This window comes from Heterodontus francisci, chromosome 4 (assembly GCF_036365525.1).
Source record: "Heterodontus francisci isolate sHetFra1 chromosome 4, sHetFra1.hap1, whole genome shotgun sequence".
Taxonomy (NCBI): domain Eukaryota; kingdom Metazoa; phylum Chordata; class Chondrichthyes; order Heterodontiformes; family Heterodontidae; genus Heterodontus; species Heterodontus francisci.
The window spans coordinates 27999170-28020638 of record NC_090374.1 but is presented as its reverse complement, the minus strand read 5'-3'; the positions used below and the strand labels follow the sequence as shown (position 1 = coordinate 28020638).

The 21469-nt window shown below is 44.9% G+C and overlaps 1 protein-coding gene across 1 annotated transcript in view; it reads left to right on the top strand.

Moving 5' to 3' along the window:
• The window catches only part of glra3 (glycine receptor, alpha 3), a 257751-nt gene that overhangs the window by 133889 nt on the left and 102393 nt on the right, over window positions 1-21469 (top strand). Inside the window, exons 4-5 of the mRNA XM_068028776.1 lie at window positions 12380-12603; window positions 18714-18796. Of these exons, the coding sequence (XP_067884877.1) occupies window positions 12380-12603; window positions 18714-18796 (307 nt within the window). The remainder of the gene's footprint in view (window positions 1-12379; window positions 12604-18713; window positions 18797-21469) is intronic.

Here is a 21469-nt window from a genome sequence, read left to right as displayed (position 1 = left end):
AAGTGTGAGGTGATGCATCTGGGGAGGTCAAACAATGCAAAGGAATACACAACTAATAGGAGAATACTGAGAGGTGTAGAAGAAGTGAGGGACCTTGGAGTGAATGTCCACAGATACCTGGAGGTAGCAGGACAGGTCGACAAGGTGGTTAAGAGGCATATGGAATTGTTATGACCAGGTGAGAAAGAGGTCTAGGGTTCCCTTTCAGCCTTCACCTGGTCTTACCGTAACAGGGTTTAATTTTAAACACACCGTGTTTTAGATCCCCCTTGGTGAATCCTTGTTCCCGCTTTCCAATTATAAGGCAAAGAAACCAACACAAACAGTCTTTCTACGGTTGAAAGAAGAAAAGTTGAAATTTCTTAAACTTAAACTCTAATTCAGTTAACGCCTATGAATACATGACATGCCCGCACTTGCATGCACATGTGATACACACAGAAAACAGCAGAAGAAATAAAGTGGAAAAGTTTGAGGCAATATCTGAAGACCTTTTATAATGGTTCTTCAATTGTAGATTCCTTGATTTTAGGTAGATCTTGCTTTTCGTTGAGGTCCAGTATTATTAAACCTTATTCACTGTAGGAGACTTTTCTCTCTTGGGGTTCATTTGTCTTCAGTGGATTCAGAGGCTTGTGAGAAAGAGATGGGAGCAGACAGGAGAGATCTTCTCAGTCCAGGCGCAAACAGACTTTCTCAGTTCAAACGGTTTGTACAATTCAGAAAAACCCAGGTTGCCAAGCAGGTTAGTCATGTGGCTAACTGGTCTGACCATGTCTTGGATTATATCACCTGAGCAGTCTCTGGAATGCTCCTCTTACACATAATACCTGGTGATCAAGATCCATTGTGGGTTGAATGTGTCAGGGAATGGTCCTTTGTCTTTCCAATCACCATCTGTTTATATGCAAATGTCTTTTCCAGCCACGGCTGATCTGTCTGACAAGTGCTTTCTTCACGCCAGTAACAGTTTAAAATCAATGTCCATGACAAAATTAATGTGCCTCATTCTTGGCAGTTGGGGGCCTAGCATGACAAAATCCTTTCCTTTATTAGCCAAGGTATAGAATAGAAGAGCAGGGAGGTTATGCTGGCACTGTATAAATCATTTGTTAGGCCACAACTTGAGAGCATTGTGTGCAGTTCTGGTCACTTCACTACAGAAAGGATGTAATTGCTGTTGAGAGGGTGCAGAGGAGGTTTACGAGGATGTTTCGAGGGCTGGCAAAATGTAGCTATGAGGAAAGATTGAATAGGCTGCGGTTGCTCTTTTGGAAGAGAGAAGGTTGAGGATAAATTTGGTTGAGATCTACAAAATTGTGAGGGGCCTGGAGAGAGTGGATAGGAAGGGCTTATTTACTTTTGTAGAGAGGTCAGTGACTAGAGGACATAGATTTATAGTGATTGGTGGAAAGATTAGAGACGAGATGAGGAAAAGTTTTTTTTCACCCAGAAGGTGGTCTGGAACTCATTGTCTGCAAGGGTAGTTGAGGCTGAAATACTCAACTGATTTAAAAGGTGTCTGAATATGCACCTCAAGTACCATAACCTGTAGGGCTACGGACCAAATGCTGGACAGTGGAATTAGGCTTAGTTGGCCTGTTTTTTGGCAGACACGATGGGCCAAGTAGCCTCTTTCTGTGTCGTAAATCTTCTATGATTCTGAAGACTGCAGGCTGCTGAACATAAAGGCTTCTTCTTTATTTTTTAGTCTCACTTTCCCTTTGTTAATATGTGTTCTTCAGCAGCTCCAAGTGTACACAGTGCACAATGCAATTGCAGTTTCAAAACACAACAATACTACATCCCTCTTCTTAGTAAATGAGAGACATAGCGTGTTTCAATGGTTTGTTTCCAAAACAGTAAATAATAAAACTAAACATAAATAGTTCACTTCGTAACAAAATCACTTAAAAATGGTGGGCATTTTCTCTCATGAGTCTGATATCGTCTGATATCAGACGTAGTCTCATTTGACTCATGGGGCTGGATTTTAATCACGCGCCACAATCCGCGACGGAGCGCTTTGAACTTGGCAGCCTTCCGACATGGAAGGGCCGCCACACAGGCCCTGCGATATTACGCACGGGGACTGATTTAAATAGACGGGGCGGAGCAGCTACCCCCGATATCAGAGAGAGGGTGGACGCCGCGTCCCTGGCAACGGTATCCGGCGCCACCACAAAGGCATTAGCGTAATTTTTAAAGGGTTTTAAGCCCTTAGATGAAATTTTAATTTTTAAAATTAAAGTGTTCAGGATTTTTAATTTACAGATAATGAAGATATGGAGGCCCTTTCTCAACCCCCCCCCCCCCCACCCCCCCCCACTGGTCATTTCAATACCCAGTATGACCAACACTTGCCTTTTTCCTTACCCAAACTTTCCCTCCCAACTAAAGGCCAGCTCGGGTCTGCAAACAAAATCTGACCCGAGCCCGACAGAACCACATCTGACCCTGAGCCTCACCCGACCCGAGTCCTTCTATTTTTTACCGCGCCCAACCCAACCCGACGCAACTATCAGTTAACCTACCTTCCGTTTTCACTTTGTTGCTGATCTGCATAAGCTTAAAATAACTGTAACAAAACCACCTTTCTAGTCCAAAAATTACATTAACAGTGGAGCCACTTACCTGAAGTTGTGATAGAGTGTGTCCAACCCTACCCGAGCCCGAATACCGGACCTGGACGTGCAACCCGACCTGATGCGAACCCGACACATCGTCTGGTCCCTCCGGGTTGGATAGCCAGCCTTTCCTCCCAAACTTCTAACTTTTGCCCTTCAGCCCCTTCCCACCATCCCACATCCAATAAAAATTGTTTTCCCTGCTCCCCCACACCTCCCGCCCTGAAAATTTTATCCCCCCCCCCCTCCCCACGCAGTTATAGAGACATAGAGTCATACAGCATATAAACAGGACCTTCGGCCCATCATGTCTGTGCCGGCCATCAAGCACCTACCTATTCTAATCCCATTTTCCAGCACTTGGCCCGTAGCCTTGTATGCTATGGCGTGTCAGTGCTCATACGGAGTTCCGAAGGCACGCATAGGACAAACAGTGGCCGTATAATCGGCGTGGGAAAGCCGATGCCTGCAGGTAAGTTAATTTACATGTCTTTATTGTTAATTTGAATATTCAAATGAAGGGCCCACTGCCAGGTTGTGGTGGGCTGCACCGAGATCCCCCTGCCGCCAATGATATGCGGCGGGTCCTTCTTGACGTCACAAGTCGAGGTGGGCCTCTCCCCACAGAATTTTACCGGCCCCCCCGCCATGACCCATGGCATCGAGGGGCTGGTAAAATTCAGCCCATGTTTTTCATCTGAAGTGTTGATGTTGGAATCGGATTCCTTGCTTACAAGTGGTGTTTTCAGTGCTTTGTTTCTAGTGATGATTTGTGAACCGCTCTTAGCAGTGATCATTGATCCTTTTGTGTTGGTCACAATAAATTGTTGGTGTCATAAGGAGTTGTTTGTGTCATCGCGTTTCACAAGTGCTTTATCTCCTGGCTTAAACAGCATAGCTCTAGGTTTTGCTCTGCATGTACCTTCATTCGATCCTTCTGTTGTCGATCGCGTTCATGTGAATGTTGATTATTAGCTCAGGAAGATTTGTGCACATAGAATGTGCAATGATGAGTGTAGCTGGAGGTTTCCCAGTAGTCGAGTGAGGTGACTGTCGCTCTTTAGTTACAAAGAAAGTGATATAGCTCTTGCTTCCATGACTTGTTCTCAGCTGTAGCTGTACGTATCACTTTTTTTCAAGGTTTGCTTACATCTTTTGACTTCACCATTAGCTCTTGGGCAACGGGGTGTGATTTCTTTCAATGAGGTGAACCCTAGGTAGTTCACGAATTTACTGAATTCATTGTTGTTGAATGCGGATCCATTGTCGCTTCTTACCGTTTGAGACATTCCAAACAAAGCGATGATCTGCTCAAGCTTTGGAATGACTGCCTTCATTGAAGTTGACGTAACTAGTTCCATGATTGGAAATCTGCTGTAGTCGCCAGTGACAACAAGCAGGCGTTCACCTGGGGGCAAATCTGTTAAGTCAACGCTAACTTCAGTTCGTGGTCCTGGAGGTAGTTCAGACATCTTGAGAGGATCTTGAAGATTTGACATCGTGGTTACTTGACATGGCAAACGCTGATTGATTTTGTGCTCGATCTTGCAGTCAATTCCTGGGAACCATACCTTTCCCCTAAGGAGTTGTTTGGTTTTGACTATTCCCTGGTGTCCTTCATGGGCTATATTGACAACACATTCCCTCAATGAGTGGAATGACAATGCAGTTGCTGCATAACACGAGATCATGTGTGGTTTTAATGGTTAGCTCATTTCGAACATTGTGAAGACCGTGTAATGTGTTAATGATTTCGTTTGTAGACACTGTCTCGATCATGCCTTTCCAGTCTTGTGATTCAATAGCCTTCAAACATAATTGCAAAGCCTCATCTTGTTTTGTTGCTGCTTCGATGTCAGCAAGTTTTTAATGACTTTGGCACCGGATTTATGCTTACATAGCTAAGATATTGTTTGGCAACCTTTTCCTCATGATTAGTAGGACCAACTGTTGGCAATGAATGTCATGAAAGATAGTCCATTGGGTTGAGCTTGCCAGGCTTTTGAGTATCCAATGTTCCATTTGAGTGGGTGGTTTGCTATGTGGAGTGTTAGAAACTACTTCGCTAGGCGCTAGTTGTTATATGTAATACAAGAACCAGTTCAACCAGGTCCCACAGTACAAAGCACAGTGCTGTAATAAACAGACTGACTCCAGCCTTTTCCAAGTTTTAAAGAACGATTCTTTCCTAAATCTGGGAACCAGAAACAACATAAAGACGAAATATGGTCTATAATCAGTTATTATTTTAAACTCGCTTCTATATGGGTAAAGATGACTATGTAAGATACCCCATGTGATTGAGTGTGTGTTTCTCTCTCTCTGTTTAAGAATAACATTGCTCTACAGGCATTAATGATCTGCTTGCCATTGCAATGATTGATGCGTTACCTGCCTTGTCTTTCTGCATGAGAACTACACCTAAGGCAACCGAGCTTGCATCCACAACTAGCTGGGTGGTTTTCTAAGGGTCAACATAGGCATTTGTGCAGTTTGCTGACAATAGTTGTTTGATCTGGTATGCCACCTGTTTGTGTGATTTAATCCATTCCCAACTGATGGTCTCTTTTGTCGGATCGCGTAGAGGAGCAAATAGTATATCGAGGTAAGGAATGAAACAACATCAGTACGTGACGAGTCCTAGCAGACTCCAGACTTTTTGCATGTTTGTAGGATCTGCAGCATTTGCAATGGCTTCAACTTTCCATGGATTTGGTGATACTCCTTCATTGCTGAACGCATGACTGAAGAATTCCATTCTGCTTTCATTAAACAAGCACTTGTCTTTGTTTAAGGTGAGGTTACATTCTATGACACATTGTAGGTGTGTCTCGAGTTCACTTTCAGTGCGGCCATAGATGAGAATGTCATCACTAATGTTCAGTGTGCCTTCAAATCCTTGAAGTGCAGATTGAATCAAGTGCTGAAATACCTCAGCTGCTCAGTTGACTCCAGAGTTTAGCCTCTTGTTTCGAAAGAGACTGATGTGAATCGAGAATATGGTAAGAAAGCTCAATTCTTCTGCAAGCTTGATTTGATGGTAGCCTGCATTGAGGTCAAATTTAGCGAAGTGTTTAGCACTATTCACTTTCTCTATGATGTCATCGATTATCAATCTCAAGTGTATTTCTCGTTGTTTTTTTTAGATTAGAGATACAGCACTGAAACAGGCCCTTCGGCCCACCGAGTCTGTGCCGAACATCAACCACCCATTTATACTAATCCTACACTAATCCCATATTCCTACCAAACATCCCCACCTGTCCCTATATTTCCCTACCACCTACCTATACTAGTGACAATTTATAATGGCCAATTTACCTATCAACCTGCAAGTCTTTTGGCTTGTGGGAGGAAACCGGAGCACCCGGAGAAAACCCACGCAGACACAGGGAGAACTTGCAAACTCCACACAGGCAGTACCCGGAATCGAACCCGGGTTCCTGGAGCTGTGAGGCTGCGGTGCTAACCACTGGCTTGGTTTGGCGATTGCATATCAATGCAGATTCTAATCTGGTTCTCACTCTTGGGTTTCTTGATGACTTGTATGGGTGCGACCCAATGGGTAGGCTCATCCCCAACTTTCCCAATAATGTCAAGGTCAAGTAGGTGTTGAAGTTCTTTGTCTGTTTCCTGACATGAAATGGTATTCATAGCCCTAAATGCGCAACTGCAGGCACATTAGGTCTGCATGCGGTTTGCATGTAACACCTTGCAGCTTTCTAATACTATTGAAGTGATCAGCTTCAGTTTGAGAATTTTTTTGTTTTGTGAAGGAGTCGTGTATGCGACTCCTTTCATGTGCAGATCTGTTGCTGTGTGTAAACTGATAAGCATGTCACATTCTCCTGATATGTCATAGAATAGTGTTTTCATTCTAGTGCCTTTGAATGAGACTGGCATTTCAAAAGTTCCAAGAATTTTCAGCAATTTGTCACAGTTGTAAGGGAAAATTTTTGTATTCCCTAGTTTGCAGAAAATGGGGAAATCCTGAAGTTTGTTGAATGTTTTGTCTTCCATGACATTGACAGATGCTCTTGTGTCTGTGAGAGCATCTACATCCGAGCAGCCAATGGTCACTGTCACACGTGGCTGTTTGCTGTGCCTGAGAAAGAGCTCAGAGGTAATTTCATGGTTATCTGCCTCTACTTTGGCTACACTCTCTCGCCTTTTTGCTGTGGTATGCATCCATGGCACCCTTCTGTTGGTATTGGTCTTAATAGTTGATTTTGCTGATGAGCGACAAAAACATGAGTGAAGTGATTGGGTTTTCCACAGACCTTGTACTCTATACAAGTAGCAGGACACTCAATCTGGTGTGGGTAAGCAGTGCCATGTGGAAACATTCTTTGGAAAAATCATGACTCTGTTTATGGAAGCTGTTGTTGCTTTGCAAGTGGTTTCCTGGCACATGAGTGAAGAATAGTATTCACAAGAGTTGAATTTGGAGTATGAAAGTTACCATTATCAGCCTCAACTTCAGTTGCTCTGGACTCTAAAGAGATAGTGATCTTGCTAACTCCAACAGCTCTGACAGCTTTCTGTCTTTCTCGAATGCTTTTTGGCATAATTGACAAGAGAGACAACCTTCGGTTATTTGTGTTTTGATTTCCTGTTCAACATATTCAACATCACTGGGGTCACATTTGGTTGCCTGTTGCCTCAATCGTGTGCAATATTGGTTAATTGTCTTCTTTGCTTCTTGCTTAGTGTATCAGAAGACGATGGTTGCGTAAATGTTTTTCTTGGTTGCAAAGTAGGTAATCAGTGCATTTTTTTTGCTGAGTCTTAGTCATTTTGCTCAGGCGTAAGTGTCTCAAAGATATGTTCTATTTCTTCACCCCCATAGTGTAGAAGGATGGCTTTTTCCTTGTGTTGTCTGTGATTGTGAAACCTGCCATCACACCTTCGAAATGTCACAGCAACTTTGCTAAGTTGGGGACACAGATGATGGGCTGCATTTTAAGAGTCCGTAAAAAATAAAATACGGTCCGCGCACACGGGCACCACATCATGGAGCTGCCACGATTTCAAACGCAGCAGCTCATTTGCATGGCCGTGGCGCCCGCCTCCCATAATGACGTGGAGGGAGCGGTGAGCCGTTGCAGACCATGGCATACGGCACCAATGTGCAGGTGCTGGCACCATTTTTAAAGGGCTTTCAGCCCTCAATGCACATTTAAAATTTAAAGGGACAAGTAAATTTATGTTTCCTAAAACTAAATAAAATAAACATACCATGCAAACTCCCACTGCAGCCCCCCCCCCCCCCCCCCCCCACCAACAATGGTAAATCTCAACATTCCTGCCCTTTTCCCTCCCGGAATACAGATATTTACAATTTGACCTTTCCCGCTCTCCCCACCCGCCCCAACTTCCCAACGTTCAGCAACTTTGCCCCTTCCCATCACCACCCCCGCCCAATCTGCAGTGTTTTAACCCCACTTCCCCCATCCCGCACAGGGAAAAATCCTCTTCCCCTTCCCCACAGGTGTCGCGCCACGTTTCCCTGTATAGGGATTCGAAGGCACAGCATTGTCAGTCGCCCGACTGAAGATCAGTGCAATGATTAAGGAGGCGATGGGACCCTCATTAAATGAGGTATGTAAATTAGTTTACATACTGAAATTGGGGTCCTGTAGCTGAGCGGCGGGGCAGCCGCCATGAGGCCTCACTGCGACCACTGGGATTGGCATGAGGCCTGCTGCCATTGGGGTCGGTGGCAGGCCTCCGCCACAGTGATCTTCATTGCCCACCCCTGCCAACGTTCCCGACGGTGGAGGGGCTTTAAAATCCAGCCCGATGGGTCTGAATGCACATCAAAAGGTGGTAAGTTGGGCCTAGACAATGCCATTCTGATCAGCAATGCAGTGATAAAGGATCCAGGGTCTCACTCCTTTCAGAGGAAACCTCTCTGTAATGATCCAGTGTTATATATTTTTTGATTGGATGGTTATTTTGGAGAGATCAGTGTGTGTGTATACACTGTACAAGCTTCCTGTGTGTCACTCGAACACAGTCTCCAACTTAAAACACTGTCTGTAAAAGTAGACAAAAACCTTCCAAAATTTTCATATCTGAAAGCGATAATGTGTTTTTTTTAACCATCCTTTTTACCTTGTTGCCATTGTGATGCTGTCGGGACTGGAGTGAGGTTTAGCTGAGTTTATGAAAAGGTATGAGGCAAAGACAGAGTCAAGGACTGTAGGCTGCTGAACATAAAGGCTCCTTCTTTATTCCCTTTTAGTTTCACTTTCCCTTTGCTAGCATGCGTGTTCTACAGCAGCCTCTTGAGTGCACAATGTACAGTGCAATTGCAATTTCAAAACTCTACAACGCTACAGGGAACTTGCAGGTGGTGGCGTCCCCATGGATCTGCTGTCCTTGTCTTTCTAGGTGATAGAGGTCACGTGTTTGCAAGGTGCTGTTGAAGGAGATGTGCTGAGTTGTTGCAGTGCATCTTGTAGGTGGTACACACTGGTGCTACTTTGCCGTGGTGGCAGAGGGAATGAATGTTTTAAAGTGTTGGATGGGGAGCTGATCAAGCGGGCTGCTTTGTCCTGGATGATGTTGAGCTTCTTGAGTGTTGTTGGAGCTGCAGTCATCCAGGCAAGTGGAGAATATTCCATCACATTCCTGACTTGTGTCTTGTAAATGGTGGACAGGCTTCATGGAGTCAGAAGGTGTGTTACTCACCGCAGGATTCCCAGTCTCTGTGGCCGCAGTATTTATATGGCTTCTGCAGTTCAGTTTCTGTTCAATGATAAGCCCCAGGATGTTGATGGGGAATTCAGCGATAGTAATGCCATTGAATGTCAAGGGGAGCTAGTTAGATTCTCTCTTGGAGGTGGTTATTGCCTGGAACTTCTGTGACACAAATGTTACTTGTCACTTACCAGCCCAAGCTTGAATATTGTCCAGGGCTTACTGCATGTGGACACGGACGTCTTCAATATCTGAGATGTCGCGTATGGTGCACTGTACGATCATCAGCAGCATCCCCACTTCAGACCTTGTCTTTCCTTGATGGAAGGAAGATTATTAATGAAGACGGTTGGGCCTAAGGCACTACCCTGAGGAACTCTTGCAGTGATGTCCTGGGGTTGAGATGTTTGGCCTCCAACAACCATAACCACCTTCCAACCAGTGAAGAGTTTTCCCTGATTTCCATTGACTTAGGTTTGGCTGGGGCTCCTTGATGCCACACTCATTCAAATGCTACCTTGATATTGGAGCAGTCACTCTCATCTCTCCTCTTGAATTCAGCTTTTTTGTCCATGTTTGGACTCGGGCTGTAATGAAGTCCAGAGACGAGTGGCCCTGGTGGAAACCAAACTGAGAGTCAGTAAGCTGGTTATTGTAAGTGCTGCTTGAAAGGACTGTCAATGACATCTTCCATCAATTTGAAGATGGAGAGTGATGGAGTGGAAATTGGCCGGATTGGATTTGTCCTGTTTTTGTGAACAGGACTTGCCTGAGCGATACGTGGGGGTGTGTCTCTGTTTAGATACATGGGAAGGAATGCTATACAAATTTATTAATCATATATTTAATGTTCAAAATGCTGATCTCACCGAAAGTGGTATCTATAGTTGTCTGAGTAGCCACATTCAAAGACTGAAGAGGGCTGAAATGAAAATTCAGTTCCTCTGCATTCTAGGCTTCCCCAGAATGAGCTTTACATTATATGGCATTCTCCCGCATCCCCCCCTTGCCCCCCACCACCCTCCCCTCCACTCCCCTCCACCGATAGCTCTCTGTCATGTTTCTGGGGAATGCTCAGTTTTTCAGAGACATAGGACAGTGTAAATGGGCAGTTACATGATGGTGTGTGCAGTGGTTCAAGGAGAAGGCTCACCAGATCTTTCTCAGGGCAACTAGACTTGACCAATAAATGTCAGTCTTGCCAGTGACACCCACATCATGAGTATAATTTCTTTTTCAATCTACAATTAACTGCACATTTCCAGCCGCACCTTCATTTGAAGCCAGAAGAAAATCTATATTTTTGGTAGTTTAATGTAAGAACTCGTATTTGAGTGTCAATTAAAGGAAGTTGAAAGTATAACATTGATGTGCTTCATATCTAGAATATTTTTGGATAAACAATGGTCCAGGAACTGGGGGAAATCCCCTGCTCTTCAAAATAGGGACATTTGATCTTTTATGCCCACCTGACAGGGTAGGCGGGGCCTCAGTTTAATGTCTCATCCCAAAGGATGGCACCTCTGACAGTGCAGCACTCCTTCTTAGAACGTACCTTTTCCAGAAGGCAGCCATGGGAGCATAAAATGCAACTTCTCATAAGTGGGTGGGTGCTTGCAAATGTCATGTCACCTGTCATCTACCCTGTTTGGATGGATAGACATCCAGAATTCAATGGTTAATGGAGGTATCCTCATGTTTAACAGTAAAGGGGCCTGTACAAGCGCTCTTGAGGTGCAATCGTGCACAGGCACCAGTGGCAGGAAGAAAAACTTCTTTGAAAAAAAGTTCAGTCATCTTACTGGCTAACGCCTTCCTCCCCTGAGACCAGAGCTAGTCAAATGCCTCCAGTCTGGTAGTACTCCTAGCTGGAGTCTGGGCTGCTTGTTCTCAATATACAAATGGTCTCAAAGCCGGCAAATCTCCTAGGTTTCAGGGTGGGCAGAGGTGCCCTCCAATGAGAAAGTCTTTGCCAACTTTTCTCAATAACATCCCAAAGCACTTCCCACGCACTTTAAAGGGCACTGTGCTATATAGGCAAGCGTAACAACCATAGCATGCAACCAAGATCCTGCTGACACCAAAACGAAGGTGAATGGCCAGTTAATGTATTTGTCTTTGAACAATGCTGTGCTATCTTTAATACTTATTTAAACAAGCAGATGGATGGGACCTCAATTTATCATCTTCACTACATGATAGCATCTTTGACAATATCGAACTGTGCACTGGAATGTCTGCCAAGGTCAGGGCCGGATCATCTTGTCCAGCCACATGGAGTGGCAGCAGGTGCAGAAAATAGCGGCCACGCCACTGCGCTGCCTCAATTCTGTGGCGGGTGGCCAATAACATACTGACGGCGGTTGCCCCCCCAATCACGTGGTGGGGCAGCAACGGCTGATGTGGGAGCAGGTGCTGGCGCCATTTTTAAAAGGCTGCCAACCCTGCAAACAAAATGCAGAGTTGCCCCAGTGTCCCCCCATCTATACACAATGCAGAGTTGACCCCTCCCTCCCCCCCCCCCCCCCCCATCCATACTCAGAATGCAGAGTTGATCCCTCCCCCCCTCCCCATCTATACACACAATGCAGAGTTGACCCCTTCCCCTCCTCGGTGGCACCAGCTTCTTGTGGACGGGAGAGTGAAGGCGTGTGAGTGCCACACGTCGAGCTCAGGATCGGGGACGGATGGGAAGATTGCAGCATTGACATTGGAATTTATGCAGAGAGATATTTTAAATATTTAAACCAGGGTCCCGTCGCAGAGCGGCGGAGGTGCCGCCAAGGGGCTTCCCTGCCCCCAGGAAGATCGGGTCCGGCAATCCCGGCATCGGGTTCCATGGTGGCCACTGCCGCTCCGATTCTCCGGCCCCTGCTGGCCACAGAACCCAATGTCGGCTGATCACAAGATCCGTCCCCAAGAGTAGGACTTCAACACACAACCTTCCAATTCAGAGTCAAGCAGCCTAACTTGGTATTTTTATAGGCATGTAAGGTTTCACTTCCAAAGAAACCAAGGTTTTAATCTTGTCTGTTTATTCCCTGCAGGATTACCGTCTAAACATATTCCTGCGTCAGCAGTGGAATGACCCTAGACTGGCGTACAGTGAGTACCCAGACAGTTCTCTAGACTTGGACCCGTCAATGTTGGATTCAATCTGGAAGCCAGATTTGTTCTTTGCAAATGAGAAAGGAGCCAACTTCCATGAGGTGACAACGGAGAACAAATTATTGAGAATTTTTAAAAATGGGGTTGTCCTATATTCAATAAGGTAGGCACCTCAAGCCATTGAATGATATAAGTGAATAGCATTAGTACCATAGCTTCAATGTGTGTCGCATATTATTTGTTTGCCTTCTAAATCTAGTCTTCATGTGAATTCTTGACCAATTTCTCTCCAAGTGGCAGAGTGAATGTCTGTAAGGGTCTACTCTGGATTTGCAGACATTTACACTATTCTGAATGGGTACAGCTTCAAGCTATGTGGCAGCACGATTACATTGTTCTCGTGCAATATGTTGTTAGGGCTCCGAATGAACCAATTACAACACAATTTTATTATGATTGAAAGCAAACTGACGCATTCAACGGTGGAATCTGTGCTTACAAACTCATCTTTCAGGCTGGCCTACTTCTCCAGTCTGGTTCTTACCAATTGTCCTTAATTAAAACACTGAATTCACATACTCCTACATCATTGCAGTTACTAGTGTAAAGGACAATAACTGCACTTAAAAAGGATCATGACAAATTAAGCAGTTGCACAAAGTAAGTGAATGACAGGTGAATATTTCTGTAGGCCATTGGTTTTCAAACTGGGGTCTCCACACTCTAAGGGGTCTGCAAGAGGATGCCAGAGGGTCCCTCAGTTTTTCAGACATCTGCCAGTCATGAAATTTCCAATTTTTAAAAATAGTTTATTGGATTGCTTGGCTAGTTTCTGCGACTGAATACACAGAGAAAAAATGCTGACTGCATTGTTTTACTTTGTTTATTTGCAATATTTGAATAGGGCAGGGGTTGGGGTGGGGGGTGGTGGTTCCTGAGAATGTATTGATATTTGCAGGGAGGATGGGGAACGTCCACAGGAAAAAAGTCGGCAAACCATTGTTGCAAACCAATTTCTGGTTAGACAGATAAGAAGACAAAACATGAAGCTTGAAGTATGTATACCCAATGAGTAGAAGTCCATGAACAAAACTAAAAGGGGAAAAGTATTTGGGTCTGATTTTTGAAATCGCTGGAAATACACAGTGAGCAATGAGCTATATTCGAGCATATTGCCGACATTTTATTATAGATGCAATTTTTTTAACTTTAATGCTTCCATTATTGATTTGATCAGGTAGAATATTATGCCCACTTTTGGGGCCCCATACTTAGGGTTAATATTGATACAATTGGTTGATCCCAGGACTTTAGGAGCAACATCATAAAGGAAGGCTCAAAATTTCAATGTCTTTATTGAACAGAACTTTGAAAAATGGAAGGGACACGATCGAGATCAGTGTTGTCGCTGGTAAAACTTTTTTAACCACTTGCAACAATTCTATTGGAAAATACCTTGCACACAATGCAGGTAAAGAAATGTACTTCAGCTGTGCATGCATTTACTTAAAAAGCAGCTACTATCTTTCAGTTCCTGCTCTCCGTCCAGATTCCCCTTCCCCCTCTCCGTCCAGATTCCCCTTCCCCCTCTCCGTCCAGATTCCCCTTCCCCCTCTCCGTCCAGATTCCCCTTCCCCCTCTCCGTCCAGATTCCCCTTCCCCCTCTCCGTCCAGATTCCCCTTCCCCCTCTCCGTCCAGATTCCCCCTCCCCCTCTCCGTCCAGATTCCCCCTCCCCCTCTCCGTCCAGATTCCCCCTCCCCCTCTCCGTCCAGATTCCCCCTCCCCCTCTCCGTCCAGATTCCCCCCTCTCCGTCCAGATTCCCCCCTCTCCGTCCAGATTCCACCCCCCTACCCCTCTCCGTCCAGATTCCCCCCCTCTCCGTCCAGATTCCCCCCCTCTCCGTCCAGATTCCCCCCCTCTCCGTCCAGATTCCCCCCCTCTCCGTCCAGATTCCCCCCCTCTCCGTCCAGATTCCCCCCCTCTCCGTCCAGATTCCCCCCCTCTCCGTCCAGATTCCCCCCCTCTCCGTCCATATTCCCCCCCTCTCCGTCCATATTCCCCCCCTCTCCGTCCATATTCCCCCCCTCTCCGTCCAGATTCCCCCCCTCTCCGTCCAGATTCCCCCCCCTCTCCGTCCAGATTCCCCCCCCTCTCCGTCCAGATTCCCCCCCCTCTCCGTCCAGATTCCCCCCCCTCTCCGTCCAGATTCCCCCCCCTCTCCGTCCAGATTCCCCCCCCTCTCCGTCCAGATTCCCCCCCCTCTCCGTCCAGATTCCCCCCCCTCTCCGTCCAGATTCCCCCCCCTCTCCGTCCAGATTCCCCCCCCTCTCCGTCCAGATTCCCCCCCCTCTCCGTCCAGATTCCCCCCCCTCTCCGTCCAGATTCCCCCCCCTCTCCGTCCAGATTCCCCCCCCTCTCCGTCCAGATTCCCCCCCCTCTCCGTCCAGATTCCCCCCCCTCTCCGTCCAGATTCCCCCCCCTCTCCGTCCAGATTCCCCCCCCTCTCCGTCCAGATTCTCCCCCCCTCTCCGTCCAGATTCCCCCCCTCTCCGTCCAGATTCCCCCCCTCTCCGTCCAGATTCCCCCCCTCCCCCCTCTCCGTGCATATTCCCCCCTCCCCCCTCTCCGTCCATATTCCCCCCTCTCCGTCCAGATTCCCCCCCTCCCCCCCTCCCCCCCTCTCCGTCCAGTTTCCCCCCCCCCGCCGTCCAGATTTCCCCCCTCCCCCCCTCTCCGTCCAGTTCCCCTGCACCCCCTCTCTGTCCAGACCCTCCGTTCCCCCTTCCGTCTAGACCCTCCGCCTCCTCTCCCTGCAGATCCTGCGCCCCCTGTCTCTCCCTCCACACCCTGCTCCAATTCTGCTCTCCATCCAGACTTTCCCTTGTATTCCATCCAGAATGCAGATGGATGCTAACTGCCATTACCCATGACATGCCTGTTGGAGCTGCTTGTTATTGATTGTGTTGTCCTTTTTTCTTCTGACTTGGAGAGATTATTTTAATTGGTCAAGCTGATAACACTGAGAGCTCCCCTGTCCATGCAATGTTACCAGTGTTTTCATGGTGCTGAAGGCACTATATAAAATTAAATGCTGTTGTAATTTTTTTTTTAATTAATTAAATGGAGAAAGCATGATGACTCCCCTATTGCACAATAGATCTTCCAACAGGTGAAGGCAGGCAATTCCCAAATCCCAGAAAATAACAGAAAACTTGTAGGTAACATGGCAAAACTTAAAAGTTAATCAAGACCATATAGCTGACTATCAACACCAATCAGGATAGGAGGAATTCAGCAGCAGGATGCCCATAGCAGCAGAAGGCACTCAGCAGCTGAAGATACTTCATAACAGGAAGCAATTCACAGTGAGAGGCACGAGGCAGTGAGAGGAGGTACTTAAGCCGTAGCTGGGAGTGCAGCATGGTCCAAGCTGCACATTTCTTCATGATTACCATTAGTATGGTTGTTGTGATCTCCATGAGATACAGCACAAGTGTTTCAAGCTGGTTCGTATTAGCCTCCTGCCTTGCACATCTTGCTGATATGCAGCCCGTCTATCTGATAGTTATCTGACAACCTTGGAAGCTTATCCAAGCACATTCAAATGTGACTAACAGGTTACAAAATTCAGCTTTCTACTTCGAGATCACAAGTTCAACAGGCTAAGATATTACACTGCACTTATGATTTATTTTTAAGGGATGGGCAGAGGGGAAGCCATATTGATACTTGGATTATCAGAGTTTTACTAACCCTGGAGCGTGGATTTTGTTATATCCCACAGAACCAAGGGCAGATCCTTTTGTAATGCAAGGGAGAAAAGAGACTTTGTGATTAAGTCCTACACCAAGCAAATCATTGATTAACCACATCCACTCCCCCACCCCACTCAGACATGCTCAGGAATGAGATTAAGCTACTATCAGCTTGCCCCCACAGGTTATTCCTTTCCATTTCAAAGTAGAGAATTTCTTACATGTGATACAACTGTGTTAACGATATCTATAAGTTCTAGTAAGTATTATAAGTGTGATCATGCATACTCTGTTAGATTAATATCTTATGCAAGGGTGTTAAAGCATATGAAACCGAGGTGAGTAAATATATAGATCAGCCATGAACAAATTGAATTTCAGTACAGGCTTGAGGGGCTGAATGTTTCACTTCTGTTCCTACGTTCCCCTGTGTTCTGGTCTTTTGAACAATGGTGTGTTTGGGGATCTTTTGTGATCTGTACATCCTCTTCCTGAGCCATGCGCACCCTCCTGCTGGTGAATTATCCCATCCATAAGACTTTGAGGGTTGGCATGATGGTGCTGATCATCAGGGCACTTATGCTCAAGAGCCACAGCAGAATGGCCAAGTGCACAAGCTCAAGTTCTGCTCTGCTGGGCTTTCAATTTGAACCATGCCAATTGAGGAACTGCTGAGCAGAGATAGCAGCAGCTCTTGATGGGCAGGGGAATTTTGGAGTGGAGAGTCATGCTTTGGCAGGCCCTGGTTGGTGGTACTTGGCAGCTGGATACGAGTAATATTGGCAGCAGCTTGGGAACAGGCTGTCCACCTGGCCTCTTGTAAAAAGACAAAATAGAACAGTTAGGGGATAAACCTAATTCTAACAACAAACCAGATGATTTTAGAACACATTTTGCCCAGAGTTGCACCAAACAGAGAATCATTCTCAACATTTTTGAGGCCTTTTGAAGTACAGTTTTGTTGGGACACTTCAGGAGTCTTCCAGGATGGGATGGATAAGCTATATACATTGGTTTCTTTGCCCTCCCCTCTTCCTAAGGGATATATAAAACATCTTGAGGATAGTGTTTCCGGTTTGGGTGCAACTGGCAATCCAGGTTCAAACTGCACTCAAAATTGCACCCATTTTCCAAATTGCTTTCATGGTTCAAGTTTCTGCTCAAACTCATTTGCATAATCACAAACGTAAAATCTTCACCGAACCAGTGCAATTGGGAAATGCTTTAGAATAATTTTTTTTTTTGCATTAAAAATATTCCTTGTTGTACTTAAGAGTTGTAACCTGGTGCAGTTTTATTAATACAGCTGCAAATGTAATATCACAAAATCAGCATTTTTAATAAGACTGTCTAGGCTATCACCTGTAAGTAACCTGATTTTGAATCACTAAAAATGACTTTAAAAAGCTTTAAAGAATCATTTAGTAGTTTCATTTGGTGTGCTGCAGTCACCTTCTTAGTATATCTAATCTTTTTTAATATTTAAAGGATTTTAATATGTTATTAGTGTCCTTGTGCCTAAAAAAAAATTAATTTTAAGAACCTCCTGAAGGCCCGCAAATGGGCACTCACCATGGCAATTAATTCAGCCTGTGGTCCTGTTTAGTGTGGAACTGGTTTCCAGCACAATGTTTTTAAAGTAGCATTAAAGATTGCAGAGACTTGATTTGTCACTTGCACTTGGAATTCCTCGTTCTTTTGCGTTGATTTGGCTGAGTTTGGGTGAATTGCACTGGAAAAACCAATGCAGCCTTGCGAAATCTACCCTTTTCTCTCATAATGGGATGGCCATAAACCTGGTACCCGCATTAGCCTACTGTTCAATGTTCCACCGTGCTAAGGAGTTACTGGAGTTGTGGAGACGTACACAAGTAAAGTCGTGCCTGGCGCTGCAAGATGCTCAGAACTATGCATTGCTCCCGTGATTGCCATTAGTGCTGTGGTTTGCTTCTCTAGGAGGTACAGCACAAATGGTTCAAATTCAGGATTTATTTGGGTTTTGATGGGTATTATTTCTGCTGAATATTATCATGCACTAAGTTTTCTGTTGAGGTTCTGATCTCTTCAATGCTGTATAATCTCAATAAGTCTTCATAATGTTTGAATATTAAGAAGAAATTTGCCTATGCAGTCGAAATCAACATGATCACAACTTATTGAAGACAAATCACTAACATAACGAGTGACAGTTGCACGTCATCCAGTTATGTAGCTTTTACCCAAATTACTCATGAATTTCGTTATACTTGATTATATTATTGAAATGAGCAGAACAAGCACTCTGTACATCAATGAATTACTATAGTTGGCCAACTCTGGCTGAGATATTACTTTGTGTGATAGAAGGGGAATGCCACGTAACTGCATTAAGTGGCAGTATGCTAATATTAGACACAGATCAGGCTTAAATTTCTACTATATTTAAAGCTGGTTTGCTTGCTGAAATTGTTTCATTCTGTGAAATCACTGCACATAAGAAATAATGCTGTCCAATATTACTGATCTAATCTTTCAGATTGACTTTAGTTCTCTCATGTCCAATGGATCTAAAAAATTTCCCGATGGATGTTCAAACCTGTATAATGCAGTTGGAGAGCTGTAAGTAGTCTATTTCATTATCAGAGGTTATCTAACCTTTCATTGTGTTTGATAAAGAATGTTCTCTCTCTAACAACAAATGCACTGAGCCTCTTAGCTCATTTCAATCGTCAGCTCAAATGTAACAATGCCAAAGATGCCAATGGGATTTTCATGTATGATGTGTAAATGAAAGCACAGGGTTAGATGTAGCTCAAGACATTAATGTAACATAGATGCTTTTGTCTTCATTTTCTTCTCCTACCACTTTTCTGTTGCCCTCTTCAAAAGTGATAATACCATGGTTGTGGTATGGTTCCAGGGTCCAGACATCATCTGAATACTGACATTTCACCCAAGTGTATGCCTTGATCTTGAATGGGATGGTGTTTTGTAACAGTGGGCATCCCAGCCGCTCCTGATCCTGTTCTCACTCACTGTCCATACATAAACACTGCATAGCAATGAGGATCTATGACTGACTGATTTTCACCTCCCTAACTAGGGCAATTGCAGCTCCAGCCTAAATGCAGCAGAGTTGAGACTTCTACCTGCCCAAGTGACCAGCTACTCTCCCCGAAAAGGTTTCCAGAAACAGTCTGATTTAAATTTCTGAAGGGCTTTTGGAAGCATTCCCATCTGAATTTAGAAACTTACTCTTGGGGGAGGGGTGGAAATCAATACTGCTGCAGCTTAAAGGGTCAGACAGCAATAACCCACGGACAAATATTGTTGGTTCCAAGAACTGCCAGCGATTTACTGTCAGAAATTGGCAGAACAGTCTTCTTTGATGGGTCCCTGCATTGAGTCAACTCCCTGCATTAAACAGTGAAGGTATCTGATGTGTCATGCTTCCCGAATGCCTCTTCTTTCTGTTCTGGTGTTCCTCCGGTTCAGTGGTGCTAAAGCAATACTAACAGAGAAAGTAACCTATGTTACTCTTCTGTTATTTCCTTATTTGTATGAACCTTCCCATATTTTGGGGGTGTGGGGATGCTTCTAGGGCTTGGCAGATGTGCCACCAGAAAACTGGAACTGATTTGGAAATAGGTAGACTTCTAGCCAGTGCACTGCACCCAATTTTCTATTCATATCCACCCCACTACCTGCCCAATTGTCTCCCCCATTGCCTAATACTGCCAAATCCTGACCAGCTTTCGAATCCCCCTCTTTAGTGTGGTCACTTTAACATTAGAGATCAACATTTTTCCTGTTTTGAATATCAATATGTATGCAAACCCATAGGTTTGCAGAAAGGGAAACAGAAGTCCTACCTATTGCTTCCAATCTCATTCCCCAGTACGTTTTTAGATTCTTCCTCTTTGAGTATTTCTCTAATTGTCATTTAAATGATGTTACAGTCTCTGCCTCCATCACAACCTGTGGTAAAACATGCATGGCAAGAGTTTCCACAATCAGCTGCATTGAGTGATCCAGGCACAAATTGTGCTAGATTTGAGAAGTGTTTTCCTTTTCTTAAGTTTCCGCTGAAAATCATCTGCATATCATTGAACATAAAATCAGCAGCATTGGGCAATAATTTTTTTAAAATATATTGCGTTAAAAGATATTTCTTGCTGAGCCTAAGAGTGGTGACCTGCTGCAGCTTTATTATTACAGCTAAAAAATGGGTTTATCACAAAAAAAGGCATGTTTGGTCCACCACCTGTGAATAACGTGATTTTAAATAACTGAAGATGACTTTAAAAGAACTATAAAAATATTTGCTCATTACATTGGTATACAATAGTCAGCTTCTTAAATTGAAAAAAGATATTGTTATGACCAGGTGAGAAAGGGATCTAGGGGTTGCCTCTCAGCCTTTGCTTGGTTTAACCATAACAGCGTTTAATTTTTAAAAACACTGTGTTTTAGCTCCCCCACCTCAGTGATTTCTTGTTCACTGCTTTCCAATTGTAAGGCAAAAAAAATCAATCAGACAGTAATAAAAACAAGAAATGCTGGAAATACTCAGCAGGTCTGGCAGCATCTGTGGAGAGAGAAGCAGAGTTAACGTTTCAGGTCAGTGACCCTTCTTCAGAACTGGCAGATATTAGAAATGTGAAAGATTTTAAGCAAATAAAGTGGGGGTGGGGCAAGAGATAACAAAAGAGGTGTAGATAGGACATCTCTTTGACCTCCTTATCTCGAGAGACAATGGATAAGCGCCTGGAGGTGGTCAGTGGTTTGTGGAGCAGCGCCTGGAGTGGCTATAAAGGCCAATTCTAGAGTGACAGGCTCTTCCACAGGTGCTGCAGAGAAATTTGTTTGTCAGGGCTGTTGCACAGTTGGCTCTCCCCTTGCACCTCTGTCTTTTTTCCTGCCAAATACTAAGTCTCTTTGACTCGCCACACTTTAGCCCCGTCTTTATGGCTGCCCGCCAGCTCTGGCGATCGCTGGCAACTGACTCCCACGACTTGTGATCAATGTCACAGGATTTCATGTCGCATTTGCAGACGTCTTCAAAGCAGAGACATGGACGGCCGGTGGGTCTGATACCAGTGGCGAACTCGCTGTACAATGTGTCTTTGGGGATCCTGCCATCTTCCATGCGGCTCACATGGCCAAGCCATCTCAAGTGCCGCTGACTCAGTAGTGTGTATAAGCTGGGGATGTTGGCCGCCTCGAGGACTTCTGTGTTGGAGATACGGTCCTGCCACCTGATGCCAAGTATTCTCTGCAGGCAGCGAAGAT